The 22,715-nt window shown below is 30.2% G+C and overlaps 1 protein-coding gene across 2 annotated transcripts in view; it reads left to right on the top strand.

Annotated features, from left to right (window-relative positions):
* The window catches only part of LOC142323574 (scavenger receptor class B member 1-like), a 223,831-nt gene that overhangs the window by 104,461 nt on the left and 96,655 nt on the right, over positions 1 to 22,715 (top strand). Inside the window, exon 1 of one of the 2 annotated variants that reach the window (XM_075363391.1) lies at positions 13,999 to 14,629. The exons of the other annotated variant lie outside the window; for it this stretch is intronic. Coding sequence (XP_075219506.1) covers positions 14,458 to 14,629 — 172 coding nt within the window. The 5' untranslated portion in view covers positions 13,999 to 14,457. Of the gene's footprint in view, positions 1 to 13,998; positions 14,630 to 22,715 lie in introns of those variants that run through there. 2 annotated transcript variants of the gene reach the window in all.

The following is a 22,715-nucleotide window of genomic DNA, read 5'->3' on the forward strand; positions in this document are numbered from 1 at the left end:
CGCTCGTGAGATAATTAATTGCACCGGAGGCCCAAGCAAAGTAACAACGAAAAACAATCAACGGTCTTTACGTTGAGACGACCAGCGACATCTAGTCGCAGAAGATTTTGGATTAAACAAGATAGGTGAGTTTGGTGAACGCGTAGCACATACACGCACACTCACAGCACTCTCAATACCTAAAAGGGGAGAGTTGTGGTACGTCGAGATCTACTCAACCGTTCTGAGCATGAAATTGTGGAGGAGTTGTCACCACAGGGAGTAATAATGCCGAAGGCTGAACATGAGGAGAAATGGTGAAGTTCTACCTTCTACCTCTCATGTCCTCACTTTTAACAGACAACCCTGCAGGAGAAAGTGCACGCTGGTATACACCGTCTGGATGTGGGAGCTTTCATCGCGCAACCCATGCCAGCGATTTGGTCACACGGCGGTTTGATGTGAGAGACCGCAAATATGCACCTGTGGTGAAGAAATCTTGAAGGGTAACCATGCAAGGATCCTCCCGCTTGAGTTAATTTCAAACGACACCATTCATTTCGAACAAGAAACTGTCCTGTTTACCAAACGAGATAGCTGCTCAAGAAGTGAAAACCTCACAAAAGGTCAACTATTTCGTGGCCAAAAAAACTGTAAACAACATATGCTCAGGCATCAGTCACTGTTCCTACTCCAACTGTTGATGCAGACGAACTCCTCGGTAACTTTGCCCCAACTCTGGCTAATATGATAGAGAGAATAATCGATAATAAAATGAAATCTCAAACAGAACAAGAAGGAAGACAAACTTGAAGTTCGGGTTCATCTTCATAACCCTTCACGTGAGCCTGTTAAGAGAGTGATTGCTTCTGAACCCCCTAAGAAGGTTTTTAAGACATGTTCTTCTGAGATGGTTTCACAGCCAGACCTACAGAGATCATCCTGACCCCATAGAGAAAGACCACCTCCTCCGTACCATGCCCTTATTGGCTTTATCGGAGTTAGTCTTCAAAACCTCGGCAAATGACATATTCCAGTCCGCCTCAGCCAGGATGCCACCGATGCGAATGCCACAAGTGACATTCCCATCAGTGTACAACTACCTACGGAGAACTCAAACAAACATCAACCCAATCTTAAACAAGACTGATGGACTAAGCTGTAACGACAACGAAGGAACTGAACTACTACCCGAATGGTTTAAGTGAGTTCAATACAACACAAAACAAAACAAAAAAAAACATAAGAACTTAAAACATAAAACACGAACACCGCAACAACACTAAAACAAAACATAACTGGGAACAAAACAATAACAAAATCAATAGTAAGGGCAAAATCCTAGCGGAGCTCTATACCCCCTCAGCAATTCTTTCTTTTGCTAAATAAACTATGAAATTCTTCACAACTGCCTATTCGGCCCGCGTTCTCCATTTTACATGGAGATCCAACTCGAGAAGATCAAGCCGACTGATGATCTCCGTGCGCATCAACTCATAAATTGAGTATTCATAAACGATATGGCAATCATCATCCAGTTGTCCACACTGAGAACACATCCCTAATCAGCCAGGCCGAATTTCTGCAGTCCGGAAAAAAATTACATAACATATTTATTAGGGTATACCCAAGAGGCGTCCAGCAACCAACAACATTTGGAAAGAGATTATGAGTATAACGTCCACTCTCTGTCTCATCACACCTAGCCTGCCACAAGGCAGTGCGATGTTGTTCAATCTCTTGAATATTACCTGAAGCAACTCACCGGACTTCTTAGCAACACAGTTGCTTCTCAGACGCAATCAAATCTATCGGTTTCACGCCTGCAATCACCAAGATTGCCTCCCGTAAAATAGTACGGTAACCACCCGTTACCGTTAACAAAATAAGGCTTGGTATTTCTCCCGCCACCATCCCATTCGATCGCCCTAAAGCGTAAGACCGAATATCTGTGCCACAAACGGCTACTGAGCCTCGAACAGTTTAGCGACCAGTGTCCTAAATAGGTCCTAGAGCTTACCTGACACCGTGAGCGGACTAAGCGCGGTGCCATTCACCACCGGCTTACGTGTCCAAACCTCTCACTTGTCATGCATTTACTAAAATGGGTGGGCGCACCCCGTTAACTACTAAAAATACATATATGACATCCATAAATTAAAATTTACTTCGTCTAGACAGCAATTCGCTGCCACGCCTAGGTCGTTGAATGCCAGCAAGTACCTATCCACCATATTAAAGCGCTTGGTGCCTTAATTGGCTGGTGATCGGCCATATATCTCTAGGTTAGCTTCCGACAGCAGTGCGATAGGTGTCTTTCCCTTAAGTAAAGTACTGATATCGGTTGAACATAGCAACCGCATCAAGAAACTCCCACACGGTCCGACAATGCGGCTCTCGCCACATTGACACGTAGCTTGTGAGTGACCAATTTTCCCCTTGACCTCTAAGTTCCAGGGTGGCCCGGTCTCTGCTTCCCCTAAGAGCAGGGTAGTCAAACATCAGGTGTTCATTTGATTGGACCTCCCCGCAGACGCACAGCTCATCAGCTGCCAGGTGGAACCGAAACAGATATTGGTTCAAATTGTCATGGTTGGTGAGTACCTCGGCAACCCGTTGACCTGAAAAACCAACTCGAAGCATACCATATCCCTAGATCCTGTATAAACTTGTACAGACATACAATTTTAACAATATACGACGTTAAACAATAAACAATATAAGGCGTTGCGCCCTGAATAATATGTCCCGATAGCTTTTATATTTTAGCCTATTCGCTCAAATAGGTGCCGCATATAGCATAATAGCCTCGCACGCTCCCTTGTACAGGATGCTCATGATCTTAAAGTTAACACCCCAATCAGGACTGACCACACATCGTACACCAAAGAAGGCACTACAGGCCTTCTCCGCGACGAATTAAAGGTGCTTCTTAAGTTGCATTTTCTCATCAAAAACACCCCCAGTTACTTTTAAACCTGAACATACTTTATAAGTTGGCCTGACATCGAAACTCGAACTTGCCGACTCAAACAGCCTTTCAGGAGCATCACTGTGGTCTTCTTCGGGCTGATCGTCATCTTATGTTGATGACCCCACAGCTGAGCATCCTGCAAGCTTGAATGGCTCGTAGTTCTACCATTGGTCGAATCCCTCGACCAGCAGGAGCCCATAGTCATAATAAGCCACGATGAGACACTTACTGGGCAACCTCAGCCGCAGCAGAAAATCAAACTTCCTACAGAGACCACCTAAAAACACACAAGGGGGCCTGCTTCGAGGCGGCGGGCGGTGCGACCCTTGTGGGTATCGCTCCTATTCCCGCCTCTGAATCGGCGCTTACTCAGAGTGCTGAGTCATGTCCATCTTCGTTCGCCGCTTCCCTGCTCTCCGACTCGGAGACCGGGAGCTACATGGGCGATAACATATTTCTAGAACACGAAACAGTTCGGAGCATGGAAAAGAAAAGAAAAGAGAATTGGCTAAAAGGCAAACCCAAAAATTAACTTTCTAAAATAAACCGCACTTCTCAAGTATAGGTTTATAATGAGTACTCGTCAGAAAAAAAAACCTGAAAAATGGCATACCAAAAGGTTCACCGTTAAGCACTACCTTTTTTTTTTTGACCGGCATCAATAAACTGTTTTTAGCCATTCCAGAAGAAATCAGCAAAAACGTTTACGTCGATGATCTGGCCCTCGTATATGCCAGTAAAAATAAGTTATGGTGAAGCATAATTTGCAACGAGCGATAAATGCCCTTGACGAAGTTGCAAAGAATAACGGATTCAAATATTCACCAGAGAAATCGTGCAGTACACTTCTGTAGGAAGAGAATTCCCAATCGTTGTTCTGTTTTGACCATCAGTGACCATCTAATTCAGGATAAAGATAATGTACGATTTTTAGGTCTATTATTAGATAAATCTATTACTTGGGGACTACACATACAGGATTTTAGTATTAGATGTAAGAAAGCCCTAAACATTATTAAATGTTTATCGAAGATTAGTTGGGGATCAGAAAAAGACATTTTGCGATTATATATAGCGTTGGTTTAATTGAAGCTCGATTATGGGTGCATTGCATATTCATCCACTAGAAAATCGCATCTAAGAATGTTAGATTTTATACGTAACAACGGAATTAGGTATGCCAGAGGCGCTTTCCGTACAAGCCCGGAAATTACGAGTAGTTTAATGTCTGAAGCCAGCATAATGCCATTACATTATACAAGAGAGATCTTATTAATAAGATATGCAACAAATATATGACCTCTTTTCTACCCATATAAAATATAAAATTCTTAATAATCGTTTGGCTGCTTTGTAGGAACACTGCGCTATCCCTATTAAAGACCAACCGGAATATGGTATCGTGAGTTAGCGACAAAACACGAAATTGCTTTGCCGGATACATTAGCAATCTCTACGAGAGAAATTGCTAGCATGGCTTTTGCCATCTATAAGCACAAAATTAGATCTAAAGACAGAGAAACCAGCAGTAATCATCCAACAGGAATTTTCGACAATCATCAGTAACTATGACTGGTATATGCAAATGTTTACTGATAACACTGAACTTAGTGTCTAACCGTCTAAAAATGACTATCAAAACCACGTGAAATAATGAATGGAGAATATTGAAGGCTAAACTAAATGCAACTAAAATTACTACATTTAAATGAAAGAGCGACGCGAACAGACTCGCCGGGAACAAGTGGCGTTGACCAGGCTCAGAATCGGTCATACGTTAATAACAGATTCATATTTGTTAATCGGAGGGAAAGTCCAGTGTGCAGTGTATGTGACAAACCACTTACTGATAAGTACTTACTGGAAAAGTGTACAATATATGAAAACCTCAGAAAGAGGTACGGACTAAGAAACAATGTTTTTGGTGATTTATAAAACGACAAAGAAGGAAAAATAGATGGTTATTAAAAGCCAGCGGATTACTAGCGCGTATGCAGTAACAATCATAAAACTAAAATACTGGTGAGCTGCTGCCAACCTGTCTAGTGCTGTTAACCAAAGATGTAGAAAGCCTTTCGATGATAATTACTATGTGTTATTTTTTTTAATACACTAGCTCGTTGCAGTATTAATGAATATAGAGAATTATAGAATATTGAACTTGCAATACCGCATAGAAGAAGACGGAATTCTTTTTATAAGGAAATTCCCGGAGGTCCTACAAGTTTTATTTAGATAAACTGGAACTATCAAGTACAACACAGAGAAGAACGGCGTTTAATATGGTATAAAACTATTTTTCTCATTATCTGGTTCGTTAAATATAAATCCTTAAATGCATGGTTTTCCCTTCATAAAGAGTACTAACCGAACCATTTAAATGTCATACCTTTCGTTACGACTTCTAAAAGTAGAAAAACTGGTCTCAGCTTAACAATTCTTTGTCTCTAAGTATAAAAATAAAATATCATTATTTTATCCCCTGCGTATAATAAAGATTTCCAGAACTATCTTTCACCGATATAAAAAAAAAATCAGTGTAAATATTTCAAAAAATTTCATTTCAACAAAATATAAGCTCTAAGCTTTAAAACATCTCTACTAATGAATATATAAATAAAATTTTCCCTAAAACCAAAAAAATATTAAAATAAATTAAAATTGATTCATTTTTAAGCAAAGAAGTCTTGATGAAATCTAATCTATGTTACTTACTCTCCAGCGTCAGATAACCAGGTGTATAAAGATTCTTCTGATCTGTAAAGTTGATCTAAGGTAAAAAAAATAGTCCCTTTTTACGTTAAATATGCGATATTATCTCTTCTTCACGGTATCCGCGTGTCCTCACAATAAATGGTCGCTTTAAAAATTCGTGATAAAACTACTTATTTAGCTGCTAGACGTTGTTTTTTACATGAATGTATTTATTTTGACAAAATGTTTGTAATATCCAAACAATTACAGGATCCTTGGCCAAGTAAACAACGATCATTGTAACAGTTAATATTAATTTCTAAGAAACTATTATATTTTTAACAGTAATGTAAGTATATTACATTAATAATTTGTAAATTTTTTTTTTTTTCCATTAGCTTGTAATCACTTGAATAGAAAATTGTTTTGTTTTTATGACGAAACTTCATAAAATAATCTCTATCCATTGTATAGATATTATGAATAATGACAACTAGAAGTATCACTGTCAAGGATTTTATATAGTTGTAGAATCAATCTTCTTTAATATTGGAATCTTAGTAGTAAAACGTTTAAATATCAGCCTTGATGTAAACTCAATGTATATGTATATATATATATATATATATATATATATATATATATAATACATATACACACACACACACACACACACGCGCGCGCGCGCGCATATATATATGTATATATACACTCATCACTTGAATATTACATCAGATGTTTAGTATTCCCATTGTAGTTTAGTTTTGTAATCTGTCTTTTAGCATTTTAGCACATATATAGAGTTTGCTTTTAAAAATAGATTATAATAATCTCTGTAAGGCCAAGAAAAAATAATTTGTAATGAAAATTAAAAAAAAAAAAATTTAATAAAATACGCAACGCTATTTTTATCAGTTCTCAATATTCTGGGGTGATTTCAACAGACTACAATTTAGAAAGTAATTCAGTAACTTAATGAAGACTTTAACGATAAAATGGTAAAGATACTATTCACCATTTAAAACTACAAAATAAAACAGTTAAGTATAAATGAATGTAGCAAAATTATATATTTATTTTCATGAAAGCAAAGTGTGAATTTTATTAATTAAGTGAAGTAGAATACTGTTATTTTGAAAAATAGGTTTTTTTTTGTCGGTTAAATGTTGTAGTAGTTAGCATACTGGTTTCAAGATCATTTTGTCTTGGGTTCGAGTATCTCATAAAGGGAGGTTTTTTTTATTTATCTTTACATTCATCAACTCAACTTCTTAATTAAAATATGTGCGAAAGCGTCCCAGGTTGTAAAAAAAGAATAAAAATTTATTTTTGTGACGGATAGTATTTTTATACTATCTGGAATCGGATTTAAGGTATTTTTTTACCCAACTATATTTATGATTCCAGAACTACATTTATGGATCAGACCATTAAGAAGATCAGACCAGTTAAGAAGATTTATAATAAAAATTAGTCTGTATTTACGTTATAAACAGACGACTTCACACACGCACAAGAACACAAGGTGATTTATTTTTTTCTGTAATAATTTTATATATAAAATCCAATTTCCGTATTAAGAATCAATTTTATGTCAAAATACATTAGTTTTACAAATGTAAAATAACATTAAAAAAATAAATATATATCATTTGCTAGGAAAAAATAGTTGTCTGTCTCACCTTGTCTTCTCTTGTTTATATTAAAACATTCTGAAGTGATCTTCATTAAGGGTACCTTATACCCTAAATATGATTGAAGTTTAAATAAGAAACGGTTATTTTCCATTTACCTTATAGTGTTTCAATTTTCCATTCAAATCTAATTTATTTCCTAAAAAACTAACCAATAATTAAATTTCAAAAACCTTCATCTTGACCACAGTTAGTGGAGAGCCTTTCCTTTTACATCGCTCTTAGGAACATTGCTAGTTAACTGACTTACATAATTTTCTACAACTGTCGGTTTATCGGTATGTAAAGTGGATTATTTTAATTACGTCACGCAGACTACGTCGATGTTACAGTTACGTCGTTATTTACGTCGATGTTACAGACTACGACGTAAATCTTTCTACATAGATTTCGTATACGGAACCTTTTCACCTCTATTACCGAATACGACTACAATACGACTTTATCCTATTCTAGTCGAACAGTATTTGAAATACAAGAAAATCAAATTTTCATTTTTTCAAATTCTAAACAATTGTCCGATAGAAAACATATACGGGATGCAGGTAAAATCATATAAAAATGACAAATCAACAGAAATTTAGACGTTCTATATATTCTGATATAAACTTTTTTGTAATAATATCTGAATTATTAGGGCGATTCTCCTTTTATCATTTGTTATTAATAACCCAGGAAAGAAACTCCAAACAAAAAACAAAACGAATTTCCAACAAAAATTATTTCAAAAGTAATTTGCATTAGTTTTTTCTAGATAAATTTTTATATTTATAAAATGAATTCTGTATAAATAAATATATACGTATTTTATCCCTAACCGGTGAGGTCTTCTTTCAAATCGAAGAAAAAATGCTACACTATAAATGATTTTACATTCTTATTATTTTTACTCGACTACAAAGTTTTATTAGTACACATCGTTGGTTAGTGAAATATAAATAATAAGTTACCTGCAAACGAGTAAATCGTCTAACGTTAAAATAAGTTTATTGACTTTTTTTATAAAAGTACATATCAACCTACTTTTATCGAAAGGGAGAAGACGAAACGACGTAATTGTATTTCAATTTAAAATGACAACCTAGATTTCAGTCAGTGTAAAGAGTTGAAACCTAGTATAAACAAATTAAAATAACTTTCTTCAGTATATATATATATACTTTTTCCACAATATTAATACATCATATTTTTCACCTGAGTTAATACAGACTTGAACATTTAAAGGTCATTAAAAGTTATAACAACAAAAAATTAAATATATTTATAATATTTTGTATTATTTTCTACCAAATGAACAAGGAAGTATAATTATACTTTTTTTTTTAATTGACGCTAAATGTAAAAATAATTATAAATTTAAAATAATATAACTTTGATAAAAACGGTTGGAGATTAAAGAAATTAAATGAACACAGTGGATATCAGCTCACGCTTAGCTTGTTCGAAGTTAATGTATGCATATTATCTAAAAAAAAAATAACAATAAATTAATAAATAAAAATGTATAATCGGATAACATTGACCTTCTCTATTTAAAACACAAGTTATAACACTTAACAAAGCTACAAAACATAGATATAAACATAGATATAAAATTATATGAAGAAACTGAACTAAAACAATAGAAAAAGTATACATCAACTAAGATAAATGTTATACAGGTCAAATCGGTTGATAATATCCAACAAGTGAGTAAAAGTAAATAATAAATAGCTTAAGAAACCGGTCTCGTATGCATTAAACCGTTTTAATGCATACGTAATATTAATACTTAATATTACAAGTAGTTTTTAAATTACAGAGAGTCTCGTGTAACATGCTAATATTTATATCTCATTAAAACTATCTCGTTACGTATTTTAAACGGATTAAGGTCACAGTATAAATTTATATTGCACTATAAAATTGTAAACGGTGTACAAATTACAATTTACAAAATATCATTTAGTTTAAAAATTACCATTTTTTTCTGCTATTGTCTTTGGAGTGATTTGTAATCATAACACGAACATACTTGTCCCTTTTATTTTAAGATAGAATATTTCACAGCACGTGGAATTTCTATTTTTTTTTTTTAAATTAACCGCTAAATTTTAATAATAGACATAAAAAATCGGTAGGTTTTAGAGGTAAATAATATACTAGCAACAATTTTACTCTACTGAGTGGAAGGATTAATATAATACTTTGTTTCACGAAAGAAACGAATTTGTAATTTGTTAGTTTTAAAATATACCTCTCAGTCTTTATTATAAGTTAAAAAATTTAAAGAATCTGAAAAGTCTCTTATGTAAGAGACAAAAATCACATATTCGCTTTTTTGAAAGTATTGATGTTCACTATGCAACAAATTTTAATACCGTTTATACGGCTGCATGTCATCTGAATTTTTATGGGCGTGACATCTTAATGTGTAACAGTGTATTTACTGCTCCTTTTTGTAATAAAACCTGGTATAGGATGTGTGTTGTTCTTAAGAAATATTATTCCGTTTTAATCATTAAAACATAATAATTATAGCTTGGATCGTCTAAAAATTTATTACCTGCATTTCAGTAAATTAAATAAAAATTTAGCTACAAAATTCGGTGTTTTCTTTAAAAACTTCTCAAGGGTATCTGATTAACATTCACACTGCTTCTAGCATAGTGTCAGGACACTAATTTTATATCATTGGAAATCAAGAATCGTAAAATAAGTGAATAATCTAAATATTGGTACCGATTAAGGCATCCTTAAATCTACTGTAGACGAGTATTAATAATTTGATTATAGAATACTTTTTATCATTAGAAACACACATGCCAGTTAAAGATTGGAGAACAGGGACACGCTGTCTCCTTGACGCGGCGTCCAAATGTCTTCCATACTTTCACTAACGCTAAAAAAAAATAAACAGCAGCATATGAAACAGTAAATAAGTCCAGTAAATTCTGTATTTATAAACTTTATAAAATTAGACTCTTTTCAAAATATAATTGATTTCTTTTATGTTATCGATAAGGAGATACCTTACCGTTCTATTTTAACCGTTAATCCACAACATTGGTAAATAGCTACGTAGCAGTGACATATTTTGCTAGTAAAAATTTACTTAAATTTTCGAGCCGAAAAAAATATTGTAGCAGAAAACAGAGTAACTTGTCTCTTATAGGAAAAATATTTATTTTTATTTTATTATGGATTCGATCTTTGTACGTTTTACATAATGGAAGATTACTATTTACTTAATCGATCGATTTAAAAATAGCCGATATTCATGATCGAATGTCAATCAGCTTTAGTATGTGTGAAACGACTGCAGTAAAATGAGAGAATTTTAAGAGAAAAGTACATGCGGTTCACAGAAACATTCATAAAACGTAATCTAGTGCGATCTTTAGAGTAGAGGAAAAGAAATTTCCAAAAAAGAGAAATAATATCGAACGATTATTACCGGAAGTTTAAATTTTTGGAAGGATTACCCACGGAACAGATCAAATATTTCTTGGTATAATTTTAGTTTATAAGAATCACTGTTACTTCCGGAGCAACAGAGGAAAGGTATAATTTAGGCGAATCGGTTGTGATAGAATTATTATCGTTTGAAGGCTAACCATGAATTTAATATCGTACATACCAACACGAGTGCAAATAGAAAACCATGTATATCGTGTGTAATATACGCACGCAATTTCAACTGTACATAATATAAATTACTTTAAGCAAATTTAATAATTTTACTCGAATATAATAGGCCCTATGTATTTTTATGACCCCATTATAAGGTATCTAAGATAAACAGATCTTTCGATTAAATTTTATATTTCTGTCGTATCTCACAATATCATAATTATTTGCCACGTGTAGCACATCCAACTGTATTACTTATTTATTCCAAACGAGTTCCAACAATTACGAAGAATATGTGAAATTATTATTAATTAAACGATAAGCTTCGTCAAAATTTAACTTATTAGTTCCAAATAATAAGGAAAACATATACAATTTAACATTTATTCCTCATTAAAAAATATCTGATGAATCCAAAACTCTTGAACGTTACAGGATGTGCTAGAATAGAAATTTAAATGTATGAAATAAGGAAAAAATGTCAACGGCTACAAGAACCAGATCCCGTAGATCAAGGAAGTTAACACACGCTGGATGTAGTTTTATTTCAATATTGGCTAATTACAATATCTAGGACGTATTTAGGAACATCCAATTCCACCGCTAATGTCAAAAGACCGAGTAATTGACTCATAAAATATCTGAAAGTTTACCTCTTCATACGAAAGAGTTTCGATTTTAAACAGGGAATTACAATTTTTTTTCTCACACTTTGTGCAAAACTATAAACTAAAACTTTCTTGCCTTACATTTTGTAAACACATCCCAAGCACCCAGCAAGGCCCCACAGAGAGAGGGCAACCCAAACATTTTAAATGGAAAGGGTAGATTTGCGACACATAATTTTAAAGTGCACTAAAAACAACTTTTAAAGTAACAAACTTACTACTCTAATCAAAACGACAATTATTTAATATTTCATTTACAGCTAGTTTCAAAAGTGACCTACAGTACACACAATTAGCAGTCTCATATCGAAAAATAAGTCGCTTTGAGGTAGGAGTATTTGCAATTTTTTTTTAGTGTTTCTCTGTGGAGAAGTTTAAGACATGCAGTAGTCCACTTTTGAAAGTAGCAGTGAAAAATATTAAATATTCGCCGTTTTAGTTGTTGTTGTAGCCCCGATGATTTTTATATTAAATCTTTTTCAATACATTTAAAATTATATGTAACAACCCCACCCTTTTCATTTAAAATATTTTGAGCTGTTTTCCAATAGGGGACCTGAAGGTATTTGAAGTACAATTGTTTTATACCCAAAAATAGATATTTTTAGGGTAGGATAATTAACTAAATTTCATTTTTTTAAATATTTAACGGTTAGCATTCTGTATATTTATTCAATTCAATCAACTATCTTTGTCAGGCATGTAGATTCTGGAAAATATTTATTAATATTTTGTTTTTTTTTTGTTTTTTGTTAATTATTTAATCAATTGCGTTGGGTTTTCTTTATTAATAAATAGCAAAATATTAAATTAAAAAAATTGATGATTATTTAATTATGATTTAATTAATTTTGAAATTAATAAACAAATACCTCAATAAAAACTTTTAAATAAATTAATTAAAATTACGAAAGATGTCTAATCTGTTTATAAATTATATTCAGGATTGGAGTACGAGTCCTAACGGATGAAATATTTAAACATTACTACTTTCCGAATTCCGTAACATTTTAGTCTTTTATTAGAAAGATCTCGAATTCAAATCGCCGCCAAGTTAAGTTTGATTCGCTTAGAACAAGGGTCGGCAACCTGCGACTCGCGAGCCACATGCAGCTCTTTAGTTCCATAAGCAAATATTTATTTTATCAAAAAAAAAACATTTAAAAATCGTTCTGAATCGATTAACGAGGATTAGGCGCCGATTCTATCTCTTTGCCACTTGTACTCGCTTTTCACCGCACCCCTCCCCCGTGACACGCGTCGTCACTGTCGTCAGTCCGTCAGAAGCTCTCGAATGACGCCGTCGTCGGATGTTTCTATGTAGGTTTTAATTCGCTTTCGACGCAAGACAATTTGGCGTCTTCACCAGTGCTTTGGCTGTGACGTACAGTTTGTTGTTTCAAGTAAAAGAGTTAGAAGAGAATTATCTTCTGAAAGTTATGTATGTACATATATATAATAATAATAATAATAAAAAAACCGAAGTAAAGATAGGTAACATAATAAGTATTATATTTTTAAAATACATATTATACATATTTTTTTCCAAATAAGATACCTAACTACTTTTTTTAAGTCAATAAGAATTGCCAAAAAAGAAACAAAGTACTACTGTTGTATATTACCGCGAAAGTGTTTTTATTAAAATATATATTTAATAAATTACCTATTTTATTATTTATCTATTTTATAGCTTTTATTATTTAAAAATTAGAGTTAAAATAATAATTATAAGTGTATGTACCTATAAATTGTTATTTAATAAACCTATTTTCGAAAAATTTTGTGGCTCTTTAAAAACTCTGAAATAAAATTTTGTGGCTCTTTAAAAACTTTGAAATTTTGTAAATTGTAATTTTTTACTCTTCTGACTCAAAAGGTTGCCGACCCCTGGCATAGAACATTCTCATTCTGTATTCCAAAACGTAAATTATAAATTGTAACAAAATAATCGTCTGAAGTAAAAGTTAATACAATTAAAAAAATGTGACATATTTATACTAAAAACAAAATAATAAATAAATATAAAAAGTTAAAAAAAGATAAACTACGATAATTATTATGGATTATTTTATTTTAAATAATAAATATAAAATAAAATAATTAAGAAGTGTTAATAATTACTAAAAGCAATATCTTTCCTGCAAAATTTAAGTTAATATATATATATATATATTAGTTAATAAGCTACATATATAGAAAATGTGAACTCAGGATTCATTCACGTTGACGTAAATTCGTAATTTTTAAATGATACTAATTTTGTTATTAGTCATTTTTGTAATGGAAATTTTATAAAAATAAAAAATCAATTATAATTAAGGCTCTGGTGTTTGTTTTCCCCAGTTTGTCATCAATCGTACACATATACGCGGCGCACGACAAGAAACTCGTTCCGCTTACTTCCTACAAGTTGCAGTTGGTCTGTTGTTTCAATATTAATAATGAATCTGTGGTGTATTGAATGACGTTCGAGTTAAGCTGGAGGGGATGCTAATGCGATCGACGATTGGTTACTTAGAGGGAGAATACTGTTGTAACAGATATTCAAACTCCTTGAATGTTCAGCGACTCATACCACATTCTTAAGTCGTACATGTGTTATCGCATCGTTTGTACTTGGTTGCGAATTTATAAACCCTCGATATAATCCGTATTTTACTTTTATTTATTATCGGTTTTTAGTTATTTATTATCAAATTGCTGATAATATTTTATAAAGTTTCATTCTATTTTAATAAAAGCTTAGAAAAAGAGACTTTTAAATTTGTGATTTTATTATTTTTTTTCAACTTGGAAATATAAAAAAAAAAATTAATAAAAAGATTACATAAATATGAAAGATTTCATTAGTTTATTTCGGGGAATACAACGACGAGGCAGTACTTCGACAATTCGATCAAGATCACAAGTTTACAATGCAGTCAGCACAGGAGAAAATTGTCAGTCGCAACAACCGTATAAAACAACTACATTTCCGTTGTCTAATTCAAGACAAAACACAAAATGTGAGTAAATTTACAAAAATATTAAACTAATTATTTTTATTTATAAAGCGATTGATTTCAATAAAACAAAAAGTCTAATAAAAAAATACTAATAAAAGAATAAAAATTAAGAGTATTCATAAATTAGCATGCAAGTTATTTTTTATATATTATAAAATCTCTACGTAAAAAAAAATAATAAAGTGTACGTAGTGATTAAAATACCGTTTATTTTATACTTCAGTTTGCATATAGAACTGGAACAAATTAATCGATTCAGTTTGCGTCGACTTTTGTCCGTTCAGTTTGTTTGCCCATGCAATTAGGAAAAAGGAACAAATTTATTTTATCCCAGGATACCTGAAATTTATTTTCAGGGTATAATTTATTTTTAGCCATAATTGTTTTATATATACATATATATATATATATATATATATATATATTATGAATTAATTAAAAAAAATTAGCTGGAATGGGATCTTGAACCTGCTAATAGAAAAACTATTTCTTCATAACTCCCTAAGTTTGAATTTTACAAAAAAAAAATAATAGTAGAAAAATTAAAGCCAGAAAAATTTTTTTAATAAACATTTTTTTTAAATTTTAATTTGACGACCTGGGAATAATGTGTACACTAATGATGAATTATACTACAATATTTCAAGAGTTATTTCAATATTTCTAAAGAAATCATAATTTGAAAAAACTTTTGTAAGAAACATATTTTTTAACGGGAGCTCCAACCCCAAGCTAAAATTTATTAAAGAAAATTAATTTTTTAACTTAAATTAGGAAAAATTTTCGAATTGTGTTTTTCTGTAATTCACTTTTTTAACATAGTTACTAATTAGGAACAGAACTAAAAAATATATAATTAATCTACAAAATTTTCTAAATGCTAATAGGAATTGATCGAATAGCAATTAAAATAAATAAAACAGGGTTTTAAATTTTAACTTAAATACTGCAGTTAATAAAATACCAAATTCGTAGATATTAATAAAATAAAACAAGATAAATTATTCTTAAAAGTAAAAACGTACTATTCTAAAATTATAAAAATAAAAGATTACATAGAAGGCTAATTTCAATAAACAACAGTTATTTTTTTTTAGAAAAAACAAAAATTAAAAAATTGTTTATATATTAGGTAATTTTACTAATGAAATGTAAAAGAAAGGAGATAAACATATAAAAAAGCGTATATACAAAACATTATTTAATGTCAGGAACTAACAGCATGTTACAATTTAAGTCATTAATAGTTTTTTTTATTTTTTTTTTTTATTATTTTTTTTTTTTATTATTACCAACTAAGAGAAATCTCGTAAAACAATGGACGATCATTGCCGATATTTAGCGTCTAAGAACTGAATAATTTACATGGTGAATAAAGCAAAAAATATTACTCTTTATCCAACCATATTTTTTTAAATATATTTTCTTAAAAAACTTTCGATAGTTAATTTTTTAAACTTGTAAAAAGGTTTGAAGATTGTCATAAGTTCATATATCATTTTAAGCCCAAAAGTTAATAGAAAACAACTTAAATAACAATATTTCGAACATATTTAAAAAATAAATTGGTATTTAAACAACTTAAAGTTTATATTCCACCACTGCGGCAAACTTAAAAAATAGTTCGCCTGGATAGCATTTTATTTTAGAGAAAAATTTAAAAAAAAGTTTCAAACTGATACATTTCAAGTCAAATTAGTTTATAATGATTTATTTATTACAAAAAAAAAAAACTTTTACGGACAAAGGGTGCTTTTATGTTTTTTTTTAAATTTTTAAGTTAGTAGTTAATAAGTCGTACAATTTAATTTCTTGGTAAACTGAAAAATACAAATAAAATTATAAAAAAATTAACACCTTTTCAAAATATAATACCGTCCTTAAAACTTCTTTTCTTCGTCCAATTTTTTGAGATATTAACTGAAACAATCTCTAAATAAAAATTTTATAAATGTAAATAAAACCGTTTTCTAAGACGAAAAATCCAGAAAGAGGTCAATACATACTAATATGTACGCATAAAAATCATTTTAACAAAGATTTTAGCATATTCAACTCTGATGTCTTGTCCTTTGAAAATTTTAAAATTTCTTGGGGAATTTCCTTTTCAATGACTAATGAAAGCGTAGTGATGAAGTAAATTGTACAAAAGATCTTCTACATTCTAGCCGCAATAATCGCTCCGTAATAAGTTTAAAAAATATAGTAGTTCAAGTGTAATATAAAAATAAAATAAACAGCACATTACACAAAACAATTTAAGTATTAAAGTAGATTAATGCACCTTTATTGGACGATTAATTCACCGTACGAATTCAAATCTCGTGCTTGAGAATATGAAATAAAAATCTTGTAGCGAACGATAAAATTTCAAGCTTGATCGGGATTCGAACTTAGTATCTTCCAAATGGATACTACTACTCCGCTACGGAAGTTGATAAATTAAATATACTCGAAGATTGAATAATAAAAAAAACTTTTATCCGACAAATTCCAGTGGGAATAAAGTATTAAAACTTATTCCTAAGTTTTGTTAGGAATAAGGGAAAAAAACCACGTGTAAAATACATCATGATATAAAAATCGTTTTGTAAAAATTATTTTATTCGTTGAATAAAATAATGGAATTGCAATGATTCACCATAAACATGACGTTATTTGTAGAAGGGAAACTGTGATTCCCTGTTGTCTGTGGCCTTAGAAAAAAAAATTAATAAATCTTATATGTAAATTTTATTCATCGTCGTTCTAATACTGAATTTGTATATTAAATATAAGGTATTATATCTTTGATAATCTTATATATTATCTTATTTATATTATGATTATACACTCGTGTATAATCACAATAATTTTAAAAACAAGATCGCATAATTTTTTTTCCGATTAAATCATTTATAATTGTTACAAAGAAGAATTTCTATATATAGATTTAAAAAAATGTAACATCAATTTAGCATTATTTAAATATATTTTTAAATTATTTTTATCTATCCAAATTACTTCTAAAACGAAAAAATAAATTTTAACAAAATGAATTGTCTTGTTTTTTAGGTCCATAACCAAAACGTTTAAGGCGATTTGCCATTAATAAACTTAGATTAAACGTTACCGAATTTCTTATGTTAAAATTATCTTAGGGGGTTTCAACCCTTTCTTTGTAAAAATACGCTTTTTTGGAAGTTTTATAATTTAATGACAAGGTATTTTAACTGAAAAAAAACCAATAAAGCATATCAAATTTACCGCTACTTTTACCTGAAATTTTATTTGAAAATTTGAGCCGGGGCAACATCCTCTCTTAATAAAAATTTACGTTTACAGATGTACATACATTGAGATCAGAACGGTAATAAATAACAACAGTGAAAGGATTAATAAACCTTCGCAACGGCTGAATTACAACTAACAACAATAATTTATTCTTACATTCTATTACCTAACTTTCCATGTACTTATTGACCCTCATGCATGTATTTTAATTAAATTTTTTTAATAAATTCTCTTACCGTTTATAAAATGCTACTCTTTTGCTTATGAATTTAAACAGCATAAATATGCCGTCTAGACTCATTGTAAGCAAAAGGATAACGTTAAAAATTCAAATTTTGGCAAGCAAATCCCGTACGATATCTAACGGTTATTACAGATAGAAAATTACTTAAGTCAAATTCAGCGCTACACCGAGTAACGAGTGGCTCTAAACATAAATCGTATTTAATTTCTATTTTATTATGTAATAAATAAAAATAATTTATACGTAAATCACAGAAGAAAATGTTGAAATAACGATCAACTTTCCTCGGCATTTTCCTATTTATAAAAATTCAACCTTCTTCCGAGTGAAAAAGTAAGAAATTAGTTTTGCTCGGTTAACGTAAATTACTGTTTAAAGAAAACATTATTAAAAAAAAAAGAAGAAAAGATTTTACATTTATTTGTATGATGAATAAAAAATTTAAACATTTCTTTCTCAAATGATCATTTTTTTAATAATTGAGCAAAAAATGATTGTTTTTTCTTTTAATTTTATAAAATACTCGAAACTCCTGTAGTAAAATTTTAAAATTACTATCCCCCTTATAACGTATCATTTAATAAAAATTAAAACAATATATTTAAATCGATTTTTAGTAACGGTAAAAATATAAAAATTATAAAACTTTTATTTTTATATTGGTGGCGGTTTTAAAAAAAAATAAAAAATCAACCATCAGATCCCATTTTCAAAAATATAATGAAATCATAACCTAATACAAAAACTGTAAGATAATGGGGGTTGAAATGTTCATGATATGTAGAGCAGAACTGAAAAACTCCCATCCTATAAACAGACTTTTATAACGAAGGTTTTAATAAATTTTAACTAATGGGATCTCAAAACGTCGAGGAATATAAAATCCTAAAGTAGTTTATACTTTGGACAATTTGAAATTATTACTCTCTGTTATGTGTAATAAAACAAAAGAAATGTATAACTTAATAAAAATCAACAATGGAACACACAGATAGAGAGAGAGAGAGAGAGAGAAAGAGAAAGAGAAAACAACAGCTTTTTTAATTTTGCTAAAGATGTTTAAAACACAATATATGAAATTACAGTAACGTTCGATAAGTTTGTAAACGGTTTGAATATTTAACAAACTTTTAAATTTTAAATATTTTTTTCTGTTACAATTGACAAAGATACATAAATAAAATATTAGTACAAGGAAAAAATATCAGTAGGAATTTTCACGTTGTCATCAGTATTACTTCATCAATGTCACCCCGATTCAACGTAAACAAAATAATAATCAATTGAAAGACCGAAGCCTGCCAAATACGTCTACATCAGGCAGTATTTGATAAAATTATAAATAGGTTAACATTATTTTGATAAATAATAATAATTATTTTTAACACGTGTCAATAATATAAAACACGGTTTAAAAAAATTTAAATAATATAACATATAATTATTTGAAATAAAATATTTAATAATATAAATAAACGAATTATTATCTGAGAAAACAATGTGAAATTATAATTATCTAATTTACCAAAATAAAGCACTATTTAGAAATAGCATTAAAGCCAAATATCCATTTAAACTAATTACCTAATTTAACTACATATCACATTTCCAAAAAATAATTACCTGTTACATTCCATTAATTACAGCAGCTAAATTATTAAAAAAACTAAACCTTTTTTAAACTTCTAACATTCCACTCTCTGACTCGTAGAATGTTATTTTTTAATTTTCTGGTGACCCCTTCCTTAGTAGTCCCCACCCGGAGATCCGAACGAGGGACTAGTTTACCTCCGGAATATTTTACCAAGGAAGGCGCCTCCATCATTGCTATATGAAGATGCAGAGAGCCACATTTTCTTGGAAAAAAAGCAGTTGTAGTTTTCCATTGCTTTCAGCTGCGCAGTACTCAGAGGACTGAGTGATGTTGATATGGCCGTTTAAGTCATTCTGACTCACGCCCCTAACAACTACTGAAAGAGCTGCTGCCCTCTTTCAGGAATCATTCCTTAGTCTGGCTCTCAACAAGTACCTCTCCGATATGGTTGCACCTTCGGTCCAGCTACTCTGTATCACTGAGCACTCAAGCCCCCTCACCAACGGCAAGGTCTCATGATTCAAAGAGGAGGAGTACTCTCATATGAAATATAAAATAAATTGGACGGGAAATATATATTAAAAGATTTAAAAATCAGTTAAAATATGTTTCGTTATAAACTTAAGTTGAAAAAGTAAGTAACAGATACTTCCAAATTTCAGAGAAGCTTCCGCATACTTCATAGCGTTCTCTTTACGTCATTTTTTTACATTATTTGGTCAAAACTCTCGCTTTTTTTGTAAACAATTAGTTTTTGCGGGTAAAATTTTTTTATGCCGATCCGAATTATAATAATAAAAAAATTAAATTTACATAGAAAGATTCGTTAAAAAGTAAAACGCAATGCTTCTTCGATACATTTTTAAATGTCGACTTTTTTAAGCCGACAAAATTTAAAATGTAAGTTTTCAACTAGGCAAAAATTTAAAAAATTCGAAATGTAAAGAAATATTATTTTTATTTTTTAGCATGGTTTTTCTTTCATTATAAATATCCAATTTTTATTTATTTTGTTATTATTCTTTTAAATTATGAAAATTATACATCACCTGTTAAGTTCATTAATTCAAATTTTATTTGCATGTTAGCATATTATACAGGTCGCATGCGCGCTCGCGCGCGCACAAACACACATACACACATACAATAATTTAAATAAAAATAGATATAAGATAATGAATAACAAATATAAAATTCCCCGTTATTTTTTATGCGTGTATATTTAATTACGTCAGTCCATTCAGTAAATATTAGAATTTATAATATAAAATAAACTTTACTATCTGTTAAATAATGTATAAGTTCATAAAATAATGTGTTGCCATCATTTAAATTACGTTAATAAGACTAAAAATGTGGGAAAAAAACACTATTAATATAGCAATATTTATTTAAAAATTATGAAACTAAAGAATTTCTTATTATTATTAAATAACTACACATTATCTCAATTTTCACGATACATTTCATTCTTTTTCCGATATAATAATCTGAAGCTATACATCGTACGATATACTGTACACTAGACCTCACATAATTACCAAGAATAAATAGATACGTTATTAATTGAGCATAATGAGTCATATTACAGTGCAAAGGTTTTTACACTTTGTACACCGTATTACGCTAAAACTGTAAAATCTAGAAAGCTAAAATTTTGAATTTATCTAGATCGGCATTTAGATATGCATATTTAAAAAAAAAATAGATAAATATAAAATTATGTTCCGTTTCCAAAGAGAAAATAACATATTCCTTGGTACATACTTGTATTGGTGCACTACTAACTGTTAAAGTTAAAACAAATTTAAACACGACTGCCAAACTGATTTTCATCAACTACTGAATACTAAATAGTTTTGTAATTACTAACTTTTTTTTAACTAGAGTGAATTTTGTAAATTCTCTTTCAGATATTTTGGAATCTGTAATTCAACTAAAACATATTTTTAATACATCACCCAAAAAATAAAAAGTGGGTTTTTCATGGGAAAAAACATAAAAAAATTATTTGAGATAAATAAACTTTAATGGAGGTTTTACATTTTCGTAGGTGTAATGAGAGATACATGAAAGTAAGCTTTAGTCAAAATCTAAAATTATTATGAAAACAATTTTTTTTTAACTGGCATAACAATTCATTATATAGAAACCATTATTTAACTCGAAAAGATATTGAGGTTCATTAATGGGTTGAATTGAATCTAAATTAAGATCTAGGAATGACCATCCTTTTAATATTCGTACATTCTTCCACGAAGTATTGGGGCTTTTATAAATAAGTATTTTAAAGTATTTTATTAGTACCGAATTGAATTTCGAAATGCCATTTAATTTTTGACGCTACTGATTTAAACTAATGAAAAGTTTACGCTCAATAGATGGTGAAAGGATTACTGAAGTATTTAATTCACAAAAAAATTCCTTTTCAATTTTTTGCGATCACAGTAGCCTTTTAAAAAGTTCCTCGCTTCTTATCGATTAAAAAACTCTACAGTTATGGAATGTAAGGAACGGCTTATAAATGGCTAAAGTAACATTTTTCCGTCATAAAAAGACGGTTTAAATTTCATTTTTGATAACAAAACCCACAAAAAATCTAGGCGCTCGCTTCAAACTGTTGAAAATGGGATGCTCCAGGGAATTCCTGTTGGTCCTTTTATTTTTTAATATCTACAAATTAATTTTCTTAAAATATCAACCTAGTCATTGTTAATCTCTTTGTCGATGATAAAACTGGATATCAGAATATTATTACTTAAAGGATTTGAAAATTCTGTTTTAGCGATTCAAAAAGTCGTCCATCATTTAATGAATTATAACTATCTAATTTTAAATATGGATAGAACCGTGGAAATGTGCTTCTCAGGTAGATGATAACATTACTAATCGCGTGGTTCGTACTCCCATTATTGATAATAATGCTAATTCTGTTGTTAATAGTGTAAGCAATGTTGTTAGACGATAAATTACCA

This window comes from Lycorma delicatula, chromosome 4 (assembly GCF_047948215.1).
Source record: "Lycorma delicatula isolate Av1 chromosome 4, ASM4794821v1, whole genome shotgun sequence".
Taxonomy (NCBI): Eukaryota; Metazoa; Arthropoda; class Insecta; order Hemiptera; family Fulgoridae; genus Lycorma; species Lycorma delicatula.